This window comes from Triturus cristatus, chromosome 4_2 (assembly GCF_964204655.1).
Source record: "Triturus cristatus chromosome 4_2, aTriCri1.1, whole genome shotgun sequence".
Classification (NCBI taxonomy): Eukaryota; Metazoa; Chordata; class Amphibia; order Caudata; family Salamandridae; genus Triturus; species Triturus cristatus.
In genome coordinates, this window is record NC_140586.1 from 335,160,630 (window position 1) to 335,176,578 (window position 15,949).

The 15,949-nt window shown below is 48.2% G+C and overlaps 1 protein-coding gene across 1 annotated transcript in view; it reads left to right on the forward strand.

The window, feature by feature from the left end:
- Window positions 1-8,252: 8,252 nt before the first annotated feature.
- The window catches only part of NCF2 (neutrophil cytosolic factor 2), a 141,470-nt gene continuing 133,773 nt past the window's right edge, over window positions 8,253-15,949 (forward strand). The window contains exon 1 of the mRNA XM_085601723.1: window positions 8,253-9,208. Coding sequence (XP_085457849.1) covers window positions 9,035-9,208 — 174 coding nt within the window. The 5' untranslated portion in view covers window positions 8,253-9,034. The remainder of the gene's footprint in view (window positions 9,209-15,949) is intronic.

Here is a 15,949-nt window from a genome sequence, read left to right on the forward strand (position 1 = left end):
AGACACCCGGGGGATTCCAGGGAGGTATGGCTTGCGTGGATCCCCCAACGTTTCCTTACCCAGAATGCCCTGCAAACCTCAAATGTAGCTGAAAACATCACCTTTTTCACACATTATTGTGTGGGAAAGTTGAGGCATCACCGGGCTGTCACAAATTTCCTACCACCCAGCGTTCCCCCGGGTCTCCCGATAAAAACCGTGCCTCAGCCGTGTGGGAGGCCCAAGTACCCGCGACAGGCAAGGGCCCAAAACGTATTGAGGCGACATGAAAATTGCCTACCTCAAAACGACCTGGTTTTGCAAGGGGGGTCACCTGGGTTTTTGGCCCGGTGCTCGGCGGCCACCTAGGGGAACCTACCAAACCCACACATTTCTGAAAACTAGACACCCGGGGGATTCCAGGGAGGTATGGCTTGCGTGGATCCCCCAACGTTTCCTTACCCAGAATGCCCTGCAAACCTCAAATTTAGCTGAAAAAATCACCTTTTTCACACATTTTTGTGTGGCAAAGTTGTGGCATCACCGGGCTGACACAAATTTCCTACCACCCAGCGTTCCCCTGGGTCTCCCGATAAAAACGGTGCCTCACTCGTGTGGGAGGCCCAAGTACCCGCGACAGGCAAGGGTCCAAACCGTAGTGCGCCTCAACAGGCAAGGGTCCTAAACGTAGTGCGCCTCACTACATTTTGGGCCCTTGCCTGTCGCGGGTACTTGGGCCTCCCACACGAGTGAGGCACCGTTTTTATAGGGAGACCCGGGGGAACGCTGGGTGGTAGGAAATTTGTGTCAACCCGGTGATGCCTCAACTTTCCCACACAAAAATGTGTGAAAAAGGTGATTTTTTCAGTTAAATTTGAGATTTGCAAGGCATTCTGGGTAAGGAAACTTTGGGGGATCCACGCAAGCCATACCTCCCTGGAATCCCCCGGGTGTCTAGTTTTCAGAAATTTGTGGGTTTGGTAGGTTCCTCTAGGTGGCCGCTGAGCACGGGGCCAAAAACCCAGGTGACCCCCCTTGCAAAACCACGTCGTTTGAGGTAGGCAATTTTCATGTCACCTCAATACGTTTTGGGGCCTTGCCTGTCGCGGGTACTTGGGCCTCCCACACGAGTGAGGCACTGTTTTTATCGGTAGACCCGGGGGAACGCTGGGTGGTAGGAAATTTGTGTCAGCCCGGTGATGCCACAACTTTCCCACAAAAAAAGTGTGAAAAAAGTGATTTTTCAGCTAAATTTGAGGTTTGCAGGGCATTCTGGGTAAGGAAACGTTGGGGGATCCACGCAAGCCATACCTCCCTGGAATCCCCCGGGTGTCTCGTTTTCAGAAATGTGTGGGTTTGGTAGGTTCCCCTAGGTGGCCGCCGAGCACGGGGCCAAAAACCCAGGTGACCCCCCTTGCAAAACCAGGTCGTTTTGAGGTAGGCAATTTTCATGTCACCTCAATACGTTTTGGGGCCTTGCCTGTCGCGGGTACTTGGGCCTCCCACACGAGTGAGGCACCGTTTTTATCGGGAGACCCAGGGGAACGCTGGGTGGTAGGAAATTTGTGTCAGCCCGGTGATGCCTCAACTTTCCCACACAAAAATGTGTGAAAAAGGTGATTTTTTCAGCTAAATTTGAGGTTTGCAGGGCATTCTGGGTAAGGAAACGTTGGGGGATCCACGCAAGCCATACCTCCCTGGAATCCCCCGGGTGTCTAGTTTTCAGAAATGTGTGGGTTTGGTAGGTTCCCCTAGGTGGCCGCCGAGCACGGGGCCAAAAACCCAGGTGACCCCCCTTGCAAAACCAGGTCGTTTTGAGGTAGGCAATTTTCATGTCGCCTCAATACGTTTTGGGGCCTTGCCTGTCGCGGGTACTTGGGCCTCCCACACGAGTGAGGCACCGTTTTTATCGGGAGACCCAGGGGAACGCTGGGTGGTAGGAAATTTGTGTCAGCCCGGTGATGCCTCAACTTTCCCACACAAAAATGTGTGAAAAAGGTGATTTTTTCAGCTAAATTTGAGGTTTGCAGGGCATTCTGGGTGAGGAAACGTTGGGGGATCCACGCAAGCCATACCTCCCTGGAATCCCCCGGGTGTCTAGTTTTCAGAAATGTGTGGGTTTAGTAGGTTCCCCTAGGTGGCCGCCGAGCACGGGGCCAAAAACCCAGGTGACCCCCCTTGCAAAACCAGGTCGTTTTGAGGTAGGCAATTTTCATGTCGCCTCAATACGTTTTGGGCCCTTGCCTGTCGCGGGTACTTGGGCCTCCCACACGAGTGAGGCACCGTTTTTATCGGGAGACCCGGGGGAACGCTGGGTGGTAGGAAATTTGTGTCAGCCCGGTGATGCCTCAACTTTCCCACACAAAAATGTCTGAAAAATGTGATTTTTTCAGCTAAAATTGAGGTTTGCAGGGGATTCTGGGTAAGGAAACGTTGGGGGATCCACGCAAGCCATGCCTCCCTGGAAGCACACGGGTTTCTAGTTTTCAAAAATGTATAGGTTTGCTAGGTTTCCCAAGGTGCCCGCAGAGCTAGGGTTCAAGAACTACAGCTAGACATTTTGCCAAAAAAGGGTCATTTTTGAGGTGTGACCACGTTGCGTTTTGCGCCGTTTCCTGTCGCGGGCACTAGGCCGACCCACACAAGTGAGGTACCGTTTTTCTCGTAAGACTTTGGGGAACGCGGGGTGCATGGAAATTTGTGGATCCACGCAGATTCCGGAACTTTCCACCACAGAAATGTGTGGAAAATGTGTTTTTTTTGTCAATTTTTTAGGTTTGCAAGGGATTCTGGGTAACGGACCCTGGTGAGAGGCAGTCAAGTCACCCCATCCTGGATTCCCCTGGGTGTCTAGTTTTCAAAAATGTATAGGTTTGCTAGGTTTCCTGTTAGAAATGAGGGGGCTCTGGTTGACGCAGGTGTGTACCCACAACAAGCAGGGACCCTTTACTTCTTGTCAGGGCGAAGGATGACTCCCCAGAATAACCCCTGCTCACCCTCTAGGTGCGTGGCGCGAGCAGTCTAGGCTAAGTCTCAGGCGTACACGGTTAAGCAAATGCAATTACACATACAGTAAACCCCTTGCATGCACCACAAACGGACACCAATCAGGAAGTATATAAAAATAAGCTTTTATGTAGATTCAGCAGATTCAAATACAAGGCCCAGTAACGTTGAACTGAGGGGGCCACAACTCTTGGAAATACGGTCAAGTCTCTTTGTTACGGAAAGTTCTTTAGGCGTGCACAAGGTAACTGTGGGCCTCAGCGCACTTCGTGCTGAGGCGGCGCCCGGGAAGCACACGGCGGATGACAGGGAAATCAGAACGTTGCGGACCCTGGATCCGATGCGAGCTCGCGGTCGAGTTCGTAAGTACAATACCTTGTTTCTTGACGCGAAGGCGGGTGCGGGATTTCAGCGGCTCTTCGACAGAATGGCGAGGCGGCGTCCGGGGCTCCCACACTTCACGATGGGGGTCTGATCTTCAGGCTCACGGCAAGAGCGGGGTGTTTGCAGGTGGCGAGTGAACAAAGCGGGGCAGCCGGGCACGCAGGTTACGTCCGGGCCGTCCGAGGCTTGGAGATGCTCACAACGCCGATTCCGGCGGGAGGGTGAAGGTGCACAGCGAGCGAGGTGACAGGGGCAGCCCAGCACAGCGTAGGGGGAGCGGCTCCGATCGAGCGAGGCTCTTCCCAAGGCGGGGGCGGCTAAGCAGTCCTGGTCACGGCTCAGGGAGGGACTGGGGCACGAGGGTCACAGCTCCGGCGAGGGAAAGGACACCACAGTCCAGCGGCAGGCGAGTGAAGATCAGGTAGAGCCCAGTGGTCCTGGGGCTCAGTTCAGGGGGCAAGCTCAGTTCCAAGCCCTTGGAGATCGTTTTGGAAAGCACAAGTCTTGAAAGTAAAAATAAAGCAAAGTCTTCAGCAACAGTTTCTCTTCTCCCCTTTGGTAGCAAGGTCACCACTGCAGGTCAATCCCCCAGGACAGGGACAGTCTTCCTCCTACAGCTTTCCCGGTGCCTCCTCCTCAGGCAAAGATTCTTCTTGGTCAAAAGCGGATCTAGTTTCTTAGGAGCATGGCTCCTACATTTATACAGCAAATCTTTTGTTCTCCCAGGCCAGGGGGGCCCTTGCCTAGTCCAGTCCGGTTTCTGAGCACTTTGTTTACGTGATGCAGGCTTCTTCTTTCAGAGTGCAGGGCAGAGTCCTCAGATGCTCCACAGGGGGCGGAGCCGGCATTGAGGTGGCAGAGCACTGTCCTATTCAGAGCTTAGGAGTACTCCTCCACCCCATCTACCTGTCGATCGTCCTATTCACCACCAGGCTACCTAGCCCTGCCCATCTGGGTTCCCCCAGCCCTGTCACTCACACCAGCCAGACATCAGATACACATCACGCAGAGGCGGGCTGAAATGTTTAGGCAAGCAAAGGCCAGCTTTCTAAAAGCGGCATTTGCAAACGTGGAATATTAAAATAAACCTTGGGAAAAGATGTACCTTATTGTTCCGAGTTCAGGCATACTAAACTCGATCTTCTACCATGTTCCCTGGGTCGGTTAGGCTCATAGGATGTAACAATCCTAGCCACCCATACTGGCCTATGAGAACAGGGTAGCCTTGCAGTAGTGAACAACAAGATGGCGGTAATTCACTACTAGGACATGCCACGCATCTAGGCTTGTCCTACCTTATGCTTACAACGCACCCTGCCCGTCGGCCTACCAGAGGGGTGACTAACATGCAGTTAAGGGAAGGTTTTAGGGACCGGCAAGTGTGGGCACTTGCCAGTCAGCATGTCAGTACCAGACTGCACGCAGGTTCTGTGATGGCAGACCTTAGACATATTTTACCGGCCGCTTCTGTGGGTGGCACAACCAGTGCTGCAGGCCCACCAGCGGTGTTTGCAGTTACATGCCCTGGCGCTCCTGGCGCACTTTACTGGGGTCTGACAGTAAACCAAACAATCCAATCATGGAATCCAACCAACATATATAATTTACAAGGGAGCACTCGCACCGCGACACTGGTTGGCAGTGGCACAGCGCTCTGAGCGGCCAATCCCATAAAACACATGAGGCACAGCGACAAAAAGAGGGAGGGAGACCCACGCCAAGGTGCCAGGTCTAACATTTCCCAAGGTGCCCGCACAGCTAGGGTTCAAAAACTACAGCTAGACATTTTGCCAAAAAAGGGTCATTTTTCACTGCGAAATTGAGGTGTGACCATGTTGCGTTTTATGCCGTTTCCTGTCGCGGGCACTAGGCCGACCCACACAAGTGAGGTACCGTTTTTCTCGTAAACCTTTGGGGAACGCGGGGTGGGTGGAAATTTGTGGATCCACGCAGATTCTGGAACTTTCCACCACAGAAATGTGGGGAAAATGTGGTTTTTTTGACAATTTTTTAGGTTTGCAAGGGATTCTGGGTAACAGACCCTGGTGGGAGGCAGTCAAGTCACCCCATCCTGGATTCCCCTGGGTGTCTAGTTTTCAAAAATGTATAGGTTTGCTAGGTTTCCCAAGGTGCCCGTAGAGCTAGGGTTCAAAAACTAGAGCTAGGCACTTTGCCAAAAAAGGGTAAATTTTCACTGCGATATTGAGTTGTGACCACGTTGCGTTTTGCGCCGTTTCCTGTCGCGGGCACTAGGCCGACCCACACAAGTGAGGTACCGTTTTTCTCGTAAGACTTTGGGGAACACAAGGTGGGTGGAAATTTGTGGGTCCACGCAGATTCCGGAACATTCCACCACAGAAATGTGGGGAAAATGTGTTTTTTTAAATAATTTTTTAGGTTTGCAAGGGATTCTGGGTAACAGACCCTGGTGGGAGGCAGTCAAGTCACCCCATCCTGGATTCCCCTGGGTGTCTGTTTTTTAAAAATGTATAGGTTTGCTAGGTTTCCCAAGGTGCCCGCAGAGCTAGGGTTCAAAAACTAGAGCTAGGCACTTTGCCAAAAAAGGGTAAATTTTCACTGCGATATTGAGTTGTGACCACGTTGCGTTTTGCGCCGTTTCCTGTCGCAGGCACTATGCCTACCCACACAAGTGAGGTACCATTTTTATCGGGAGACTTAGGGTAATTCAGTTTTGTAAAGAAACTGTTATTATCTATTGACTTTCGATGCATTTCTGCCTTCCAAATGAAAGATATTGTATAAGAAAGAAGTCATTCTAAAAAATGACTGATAATTCTCATGCTAGTATGAGTTTTCCCAATTTCAGAAATGTGCAAATATCTACTGTTTCTAAACTCTATATTTTGTTCCCATTTCAGAAATACATAGGTGTCTTTCATACCGATTTTTCCATGTACACATTTTTACAGAATAATTACTATATACCCGGTACATAATAAAAAACCATTGCAAGTTGCTGCTCAGTTTTTGGCTCTGGGTTCGTCGGGTTCTTGGTGAACCTACAAGTCCTATATATCCCCCACAACCAGTAATGTCCAGCGGATGTAATGGTATATTGCTTTCAAAGAGCTCTCATAATTAGAAGAAGTTACAGGTGAAAACGTTGACACAAAAGGGTTTTTTTTTCAACTAATTTTCAATTTATCCTATATTCAACTGTTAGTTTCTATAAAAAGACCTTGATGGATCTACACAAATGATCCCTTGCTGAATTCAGAATTTTGTCTTCTTCTCGAAAATGTATAGCTTTCCAGGATCCATTATTGCTTTTGTACCCATTTCTGCCATTAACTGGAAGGAGGTCAAAAGCACAAAAAATAGCAAAATTAGGCTATGTCCCAGAAAAATGCCAAAACTGTGTAACAAATGTTGGGTTTCTGACAAAAGTCTGGTATCCCCGAAAAGCTGGGAAAATGGTGATTTTAACCCCACAAACCCTTTTTTGATAACATTTGCAGGGAAAAACCCAGATGCTTTCATTTGCAGCCTGTTTTTCCAATTTTTCCGGAAAAAAAATCAACATTTTGCTGTATTTTGGCTAATTTCTGTGACCCCTCTGGGAGAATCCACAAACCCTGAGTACCTTTAGAATCCCCATGATGTTGGAAGAAAAGGATGCAAATTTGGCGTGGATACCTTATGTGGTCAAAAAGTTACAGGGGCCTCAGCGTGCACTACCCCAAATAGCCAAAAAAGGGCGTGGCACAGGAGGGGAAAAGGCCTGGCAGCGAAGGGGTTAACATGGTCTTTCTGTCTTTGTTTACTTTATCAGTCAGGGGACATTAAGGCAGTACTACAACACATTTATTTAAAAAGTTTTATATAGCGCTTGCTTGACCCGTGGGTATCAGAGCACTTTACATATACACCGTAGGGACAGAAGAAAAATTGCATTACATAGTAGGCAGGCGGTAAGGAAGCAAACAGAGATATAAGTACAACATAAAAATAAGGTAAACAGTGCAGGAGAGTGAGAGTAAAAAGCAATCGAAGGTGGCTAACATAATCCGGTCATCATCTATCCTTGAATGTCAGGTGAAGGAGTCGTCAACTCGGATATTGAACTCTAGGTTTGTTGACGTTGGCCGGGAAAGTATTTGTTGAGGAGATGGCGTTTCAGGTCCCTTTTGAAACAGGAGAAGGAGGGTTGCATCTGAGGTCTCTAGGGAGAGCATTCCACATCCTGGGAGCGTTACCATTAAAGGATCGGCACTGAGTGGTTTTCTTTTTCAGTTTCGGAGGGATAAGAATGAGTGAGTTTGAGCTTCTCAGAGTTCTGGATTTTCCTGCTTTTACCAGTTTGTTGTTTAGGTAGTTGGGGGACGTAGAGTGAAGGGTTTTGTGTGTGATGCAGGCCAGCTTGTAAATACATCTGCCTTCCATGGGAAGCCAGTTGAGGGTAGGTGTGATGTGTTCAAATCTTTTTACTCCAGATATGAGTCGAGCTGCCATGTTAAAGTGTTTTTTTCTTGGTCAATTCCTGTATTAGTAAGGGGAAGAATACCAGCTTTAGGCCATTTCCCTAATTTTTGTACCCACTAGGACATCAAAATACTGGTCATGTCGGCAACAACCACAGGCCAGGAGGAAACCCTAGAAAGGGCAAGCAAGGGTCATGTCTGCTGTCACTGACTACCCTTCAATTGGCGTCCTTGGAGCGCGCGCTGGAGGTGTGAGGTGCGGGCGCCTTGGTGCTAGTCACTATGAACCACGACTGGCGCACTCAAACGAGCTCGCGGGATGAGCGCGAGGTCGTGACTGACCTCTGGGTTTCGGTAAAGTGCGGAGTGAGTCAAGAGGAAGCAGAAGCGCGGCGGGTTGTCACATTGCGCTGTGTAAACCAGCGAGGACGAGAGAATGACACAAGTGCGTCGGTTTGGGGAAGTGGTCTCCGTCGGCTGCTTTCAGCTTCACTTCCTCTGCAGGCTCAGTCAGGCACGGCCGTAGCAGTGATTCTTAAAATCCTCTGTTAAGAGGGCAGAGAGCCCCTGTACCTCAGAGGGCTGCTGCTAGTCCGCCATCTCCCTAAAACTCACACCTCCCGGTGAGCTCGGGAGCAAAGCTTGTGCTGCCGCCTGAGACCAAAGCAACCACCAAGAGCTGTCTTCCACGCGACACTGGAGACCCCAACAAGACCCGTCCTCGACGGACACAGCGGAGCAGCACCGACCAAGACCCGCCTCGGATAGGGAGAGCCGCGCAACCAGCGAGAGCCGCCAGTCTGAGGGGAGACACTGACCATCCGCCATCGCCTGCTGCAGAGAGGGAGACCCGAGAACATACATACCAGGACCAAACCCTACACTCCAGAGCGAGACCCTGAACGTTCACCAAGACCTGCCTCAGAGAGGGAGACCCTGAACATTCAACACGGTCTGTCTCTGGGAGGGAGACGCTAATTATTCATTAAGGCCTGCGTCAGAGAGAGCGAGCCAGAGCGTCAACCAAGAGCTGCCTTCAAGAGAGAGACCCAGAGCATCCCCTACCACCGAATTCTAAGAAGGAGGCCATAAGTGAGCAAGACTCACAGTATCCACGGTCACGAACTTTCGAAAGGGAGACCTTCATACGCCCGTGGTCCCCGGGCCGTGGACCATTCTCCGAGGGGGACACACACAGCAGCCACCCAGGCCTTCAGTTAACCATGTCTTTGGCGGATACAATTCGGCTCTGGGCCGATGGGGTGTCCGCAGCAGACAGGAAGGACTGGGCTAACGCGCTGGACGCCTTTGAATCGGTGCAGGACCCCCACTCGAAAATATGCTTCAATATCGGTTGCCTCCACCGGATTCTCGAGGACCTTAACTTGGCTGAAGAGGTGAGTGCCGCCTCTGGATACTGTCCCATCGCACCCTGCAGGGAGGTCCCAGGATAAGAGATGGGCAACAGAGAGAGGGAGAGCGAAGGGGTTAGAGAGTGCAAAAGAGAGAGGGGCATGAGGAAAGGAAGAGACAAAACGTATGATTCATAGAGTGAAAAAGAGAGCGAGAAGGGGCATAAGCAGAAGAGAGCAAGAGAATGGGATAGACAAAACAGAGAAAAAGAAACATAGCCAGACAGGGCAAGCAAAAGAGACAGAGAAAAAGAACAGGCAAGAGAGAGCTAGAGAAAAACAAAAGGAGACAAATGCAAGAGGAATATATACAGTAAGAGGGAAAGTGCCAGAAGGCGAAAGAAGAGAGACAAAGTAAGACAGACAGCGAGAGAAAATTAGAACAAGAGCTAGAGTGAGAGAGGTGAGATAGATAAGAGGAGTGGGGGAGAGAGGAAGACCGAGAGAGAGAAAGAAAGAGAGAGAAAAGATAGAAGAGTAAAAAAAGAGTGTTGAGAGTTAAAAGAATGAAAGAGCGAAGTATGGGAGAGAAAGGTAGAGAGCGAAATAAAAAGAAAGATGCACACAGAGGGAAAGGGAGTCGGACTGCGAGAAAAAGACAGAGAAAGGAAGAAACAGGGAGAGAGTGAGAAACAGGCAAGGAGAATGGGAGATACTAGTGTGTATAGGTGTACGCAGGTGTGTGATCTGGAGAGGGAGAGAACAAGAGATCAGGTGCAAGACATAGAGAAGGAGTAAAGTTAGAGGACATGGGAAAGAAGGGGGCAAGTAAGAACAAGTAAAAGGGGAATTAGGAACACAGACAACAGAGAGAGAGAGAGATACAAGAAAATAAACGAAAGCAAAGACGTACCTAAGAGAGAGACTTGACCTGGGACAAGAGACAACGGCAGGACCATCATTGTCACAGGCTGAACAAGAATGAGGGCGACAGAGAGAAGACAGAGACACAGGGTGGCACAATACATGTAGACACTGGACTGGGCTGCGGGAAGCCAGGAGAAATAGCACAGACGCCGAGACATTGAAAGATGCTAGTAGGTACAAACTGCACTCGAGAGAGAGAGAGGCTGGGAGAGGCATAGAGAGAGATAGTGAAGATCCAATGAGACATTCGCTGGCCCATCACAGGTACAGTATACTGTAGATCGAGGGAAGCAAGAAAAACAAGTATTTGCAATGCAATAGGTCTCGCATTACTGAAAGTTTGAGCTATTGGCATTGCATTATTATTTGCAACTCCAATAAGTCAAACTTCCAGTAATGCTAAACCTATTGCATTGCAAATGCTTGTTTATCACTGCAAGCATGTGGCATCACACAATTCAAAATAAATACATATGTAAAGTTAAGGGCAAGCTACAGTAGGTACCGCAATATAAAGCATTATTTAATATTTATTGAGTTGCTCTTCAATCAGTAACATTAATACTAGGTAGAGAAAATCAATACCATTCTTGTGGGAAACTGCAAAAGAGAGTTAAATGATATATGTCAAAACATACAAGTTGCGTATATTGGCTATATATTGGTATAATTCTGCTTAAAGTAGTTACTTGCCAGCAGGTAATAATTGCGAACCACTGACTGAGGGCAAGTGAAGTATAGCCAGAGTCACTGGAATTATGCGGCAGCAAAGGGACACTTTATGCAGCAGGGTTGACTAAACTAAGCTGCAAGATGAAGCAAATTATGCAGCATGTAGTACATTCTGTGAAAGTATTTATTATTTTCACATTTTTACACCTGTTAACAGTGTCTGGGCATAGGTTACACATCATTTGTTTCGGTTTATCTCCCAAATATAGTAATAAGCAACAGAAAGGTAACCAGTGAGCCTATGCAACAGGCCTTCCACTGTGCAGCAACATATGTGACTGCCTTTTAGTAACTTTTGGACCGTTTAAGCTAAACTATTTTCTGCTAAAATCTGCAGATTATACAGTAGATGATAGATTATGTGGCAAATACGGCAAATTTGTAATTATGCGAAAAACTCTGCGACAGCACAAACATATAATTCCAGTGGCTCTGAGTATAGCTGATTTACGGCACTGCAGGACAAACACCAGTGCCATGCACACCGCCACTGAGTATTGGTATTAAAGTGCTGGTGGCACCATAGGGGAGGGGGGTATGGGTATGCTGAGGAATGGAGAGAGGGAGGATGGATTATGTTTCTGAGTAGCTATGAAACTGCTGCCCCTCTGCATCAAAGTGGAGTGATCTACACAAGTACTATTTAAGTGGCTTTCTCAGTTTAAATTGTGAAATGTTAGGATGGCAGCAGTGCCTGTAGTTCGTTCTGCTCTTCACATGGCCACTGTTGCAGGTATGCTTGCAGCCCCTAGTTCAATGTCTTAGGCTTGAGCACAGTGGTTGGTGTTTTCCATAGGTGAGCTTTCTCTCAGACCGGAAGGAAGGTCAGTTCTCAGCGAGGGGCAGGAAGCCTGCTAAAGGCACCTGAAGCTTGCTCCAGATAGTGGCAAGGGATGGCCGCTGGACACAGATTACATCAGGAATGCACCAGTCACATTACATATATAAACGAGGTATGTGGTCTATTGCGAGTCTCCCCACAAAACTCCCACGGCTCCCACTGGCAGCTGTACAGACTGTGCAGTCTTATTTCGGGACTCACTACTGGAGGTTTGACCCGCCCGTACAAATCCATCACCACACCTGACTGGGCACTGCGGAGGCCCATGATTAGTGGGTGGAACTAGTTGCCAGGCAACAACAAGGCACTTTAAACCATTACCGGTATTTTTTCCTCAAGAGGTTTTATCTACATTTTAAAAAAATGCTTGTTTTGTTCAACAGTGTGAGCCTGGCCCAAAGGTATAGTCCAAAGTGAGCAGCTCAAGCCACCATGCTCATGTCATTGCTGTTTCAAGCAGCAGCCTGTGACCTATTGTCTAAGGTGCAGCGTACAACTACATTGATGAAGGGGGTAGTAGGTTGGCTCTTCCACAAACTGTCTTGTCAGCTGCTGCAATTTGTGAACCAGTGACTTCCAGTGACTTCCGTTTTGGGGGCCTGGCATGTCCAAGTGCAGAAGAAAAGGAGATGGGAGAGCTGAAGAAAGGGACACATGGGGCAGAAGATGAGGATGCAGAAGGGGACAAAGAGAAGGAAAGGGACACAGAAGAGTAAAAGGGAAGGAAAGGAGCACAGAAGGGGAATTACACAAGAAGCAGATGAAATTGACACATTGGAGACCAAGGACAGGGACACAGAAGGGGCAGACGCAAAATTGGCCAGAAGGGAGCAAAAGAAACAAGTATACCGTCAGGTAGTGTGCGGAACCATTAGTTTAAACGTATTCCAAAGGTCTGTTGCTAAAATCACAGTTTGTTTAGGGGTGTGCAAAACTGCATACTTTTTCACAATATTTTGTGTTTAATAGCAGCAAATGCACACAATTGCATTAATGGCTCGAGTTGTAGTTTTCTGGTATCCGAGTTGAAATGTTTTCACACAAGAGCATAAGCTGCATGAAAAAAGTGAGGCAAAATATTGTCAGGAGTCAGGTTCAAGCACAAAATATTCGAGTTTCCCATGAGCAAATATTGAAGCAAAATATTGGAATTTCACGAATTGTGCAAAATCCACAAGCGTATTTAAATTTCAAACTTGCCAACGTTTTTGTAATTGGTTGCCTTCGAGACCCACATTTTTGACTTAAATAGTATCATTACCATAGTATAGCTAATGAGCCGGAAAATCCAACATATTTTGTGTAGGATTCCATGTCAGGTTCTCTGTCTGTCTATAGAACACAACATGTCAATTTCAGAACTTGATATCACTTGAAATGGAAGACTTGGCAACGTTTTTATGCTCTGGGGGATTTCATTAAATAAGACGAGCACGAAAGCTACAAGCAAGCATAGGTTTTATGGAAAAAAAATGTTTCAAGCTAAGCAGTTTCCACAGTGACGCAACACATTTGCCTGAATCTTTGACCATCTGCGACCTATGCGCTTATTTCAATATATATATTGAAACTGAAGCGTCATTTTGTGTTTCCTAATGTAGCCCTTAGCTGTTCTGCAAGAATAAATGGAAAGAATAGATGCTGTTTGTGATTGACACATTTTGACTATCAGCTGTTAGTACTGCCACGTGTTTAACGACTGTGAACGAAGAGGTTTAAAGATAGAAAACTGTGCTCGAAAGGAATGAGATTTTAGCCGCTCTAGGAATGTTCAGTTGTGTTACAAGGAACATCCACAATTTTCGAATCCAAATTTGAAACAAAATGAATTTGCTAGGAGCGAATTAGGGCAAAATCAGGACAAGCAAATTGACACTCAGCATAGTGAACCAGCGCGGTGTTCGCAAAAGAGTGCTAGGATGATAGCAAATAAGCTCATAGAAAGAGCTCAGACCTGCAGTTCTCCCCGGAGACCAGAGCCAGTCCACAGCTGCGAGGAGCAGGCAGACAGCAGTGCCCCCTGCTCTGAGGAAACCTGCAGCACAATCCTCCCTCTCCATCTGCCTGGCTCTGCTGTGAGGCAGACCAGGCTGGAGCATGCTGACTGATTGGGAGAGCACAGAAAGTGGGACTGAGGAGCTGGGAACTACACAAACAAAAAGTGAAACCAGTGCAGCGCTCTTGAAATGGGCGCAGCGCTGATAAAGTATGTTCAAAATTATTAAAACATGCAAGATGGGGGGTTGGAGCGAAGTGCAAGGAACACAACAGGCTCCCTCCAGACACCTCTGATGATGAGCAGGATACAAATGCTGTGGGTTAACTAGGAAGCAAAACGAGGGTAAAGAGAATGTCTCCGTGAGCCTTGTGCTCGGCTGGCGCCTCAGGCATGTTTACTACGGGAACACATGGGAATGCAAAGCCATTAATCAAGCAGGATGGCTCTGTCTCCCTTCACGCCCAGGGAGGAGGGGAGATGCGAGCAGAGCATCAAAGGGCTGGGTGAGAAGGGAGGGGGGAATGCAAGGGTCAAAGCGGCGAAAGTGAAAGTAATCGAGCAGAGCATCAAAGGGCTGGGTGAGAAGGGAGGGGGGAATGCAATGAGCAGAGGAGCAGCTGTGCACGTGCATGTGATTGTGCACTCAAGGTTTAGGCCAGCCAAAAGACTGTGGGTAGCACTTTGAAAATCCCACATATAAAATGTCTCTTCGAGCCTTTGGCTCGCGAGACCTAAAAGGCCAGGGCAGACGGGCATCACAGGTACAGACCGCAGGGAGTGAGGGAGACATAAAAAGCAAGTGGGTTTACCTAGAACAAACGGTAGATACAGAGCGAGAGAGGGACAGCCATGCAGAGATAGAGGCTGCTGCAGTGCACCTCAGGCCTTACTGCCACCATAAATAAGGAGCCCACAATATATCGTGCCAACTTTTATGAATGCCTTGTGGGGCTGGTGCTGTTTGCGGTCATGCTACTCGTTTGCAGACTGACTTTCAGTGCTTCCAGCAGCAGGCAGAGGCGAGAGCGCGAGAGGGTGGTTAGACCCCTGCGGAACGCTGGACCACCAGCGGGCGAGTGTTCATGGAGGGGCAGCAGACTGGAGTGCTGCTACTGCAGAGGGTACCCCGTGAGTGTCTTATGTTGAGGCCACATACCAGTGATAGGAGTAAGTCTGAGGGGCTTCCTGTCATCAGACACCCTGGAGAAGCAAACTAGCTGTGTCCAGTTTGTATAGGTTTCTTTATGACTCTTGCAGACCTAGAATAAGGCATGAGAATCTTGAAATAATAGCGAGGAAGGCCTTTGCAGGACAGAAGTGGAAGAGAGACTAGAACCTTCTACAGCATTTCCACCCAGCCAGTCACGACTGGAGGCTTGCCTTCTCTGGTCTAACCTACAGACAGCTCTAGAGGTCTGTTTCGAAGTCCTTTTGGGTAGAAAAACAATACATAGGTGAGCCAGTTGCTCATAATTTCTTGTCGATCTCACTTCTTTGCCCCTGATTCAAATGGCTTTCCTGCCCATTCTTGTGTTTGTCCCGCACAAGGAGCATTTCGTCGTTTGTATTGAAATGTATCCATCCATTGCAGACATTAGACCTTGCAATGCAGTACATATAAAGAACTATTTTCTTCCTCTCTCTAGCTCTCCCTGCTGTCCCCCATTCTCCACTCCCCTCTTTTTATTAACAATCACCCCCTGCACCCACTTATGCTCTTAGCGCTACCTACCACTTTATGGGCAGGCACCAATCTTAATTTTTTTTTAACATTCCAAGATGACCTCTCATGTAAGTGCATGTGCACACTTGCAACAATGCCATTTCTTATGTTTTAATAACATCTACTCAAAGATGGATGATGCAGATACATCCTGGCTTCAGGATATGTGTATGTGTCACAGCTGGTGTGGTAGGTGCCTGGTGGCCCCTTTGACAGATCAACATAGTTACGGAAACCACAAGGAGGTGTCTCAATGCCAGACACGTTAGATACGCACCTCAAATGTGTGCATCTAACTGCAGGGATTTTAGAGCAAACCGTCCCTCATTTATGGGGGTATCTAAATATAATATGTTTATCTAAGTTTAAAGTTTGGCATATGACTCCATCCAGTACCTTTCAATTGAATGGTGACTGCAGTCTAACAGTCAGGTTGCTCAGACATATTGAACCCAGTGCCCTAATGGGTATCACCTGCTGGTGCTGGTGGACAAGACCAATGGGCAGAGGTCTGCAGACAAAGCAGTGTGTTGTATGTACTTTTAACCTCCTACACTTCGTGAT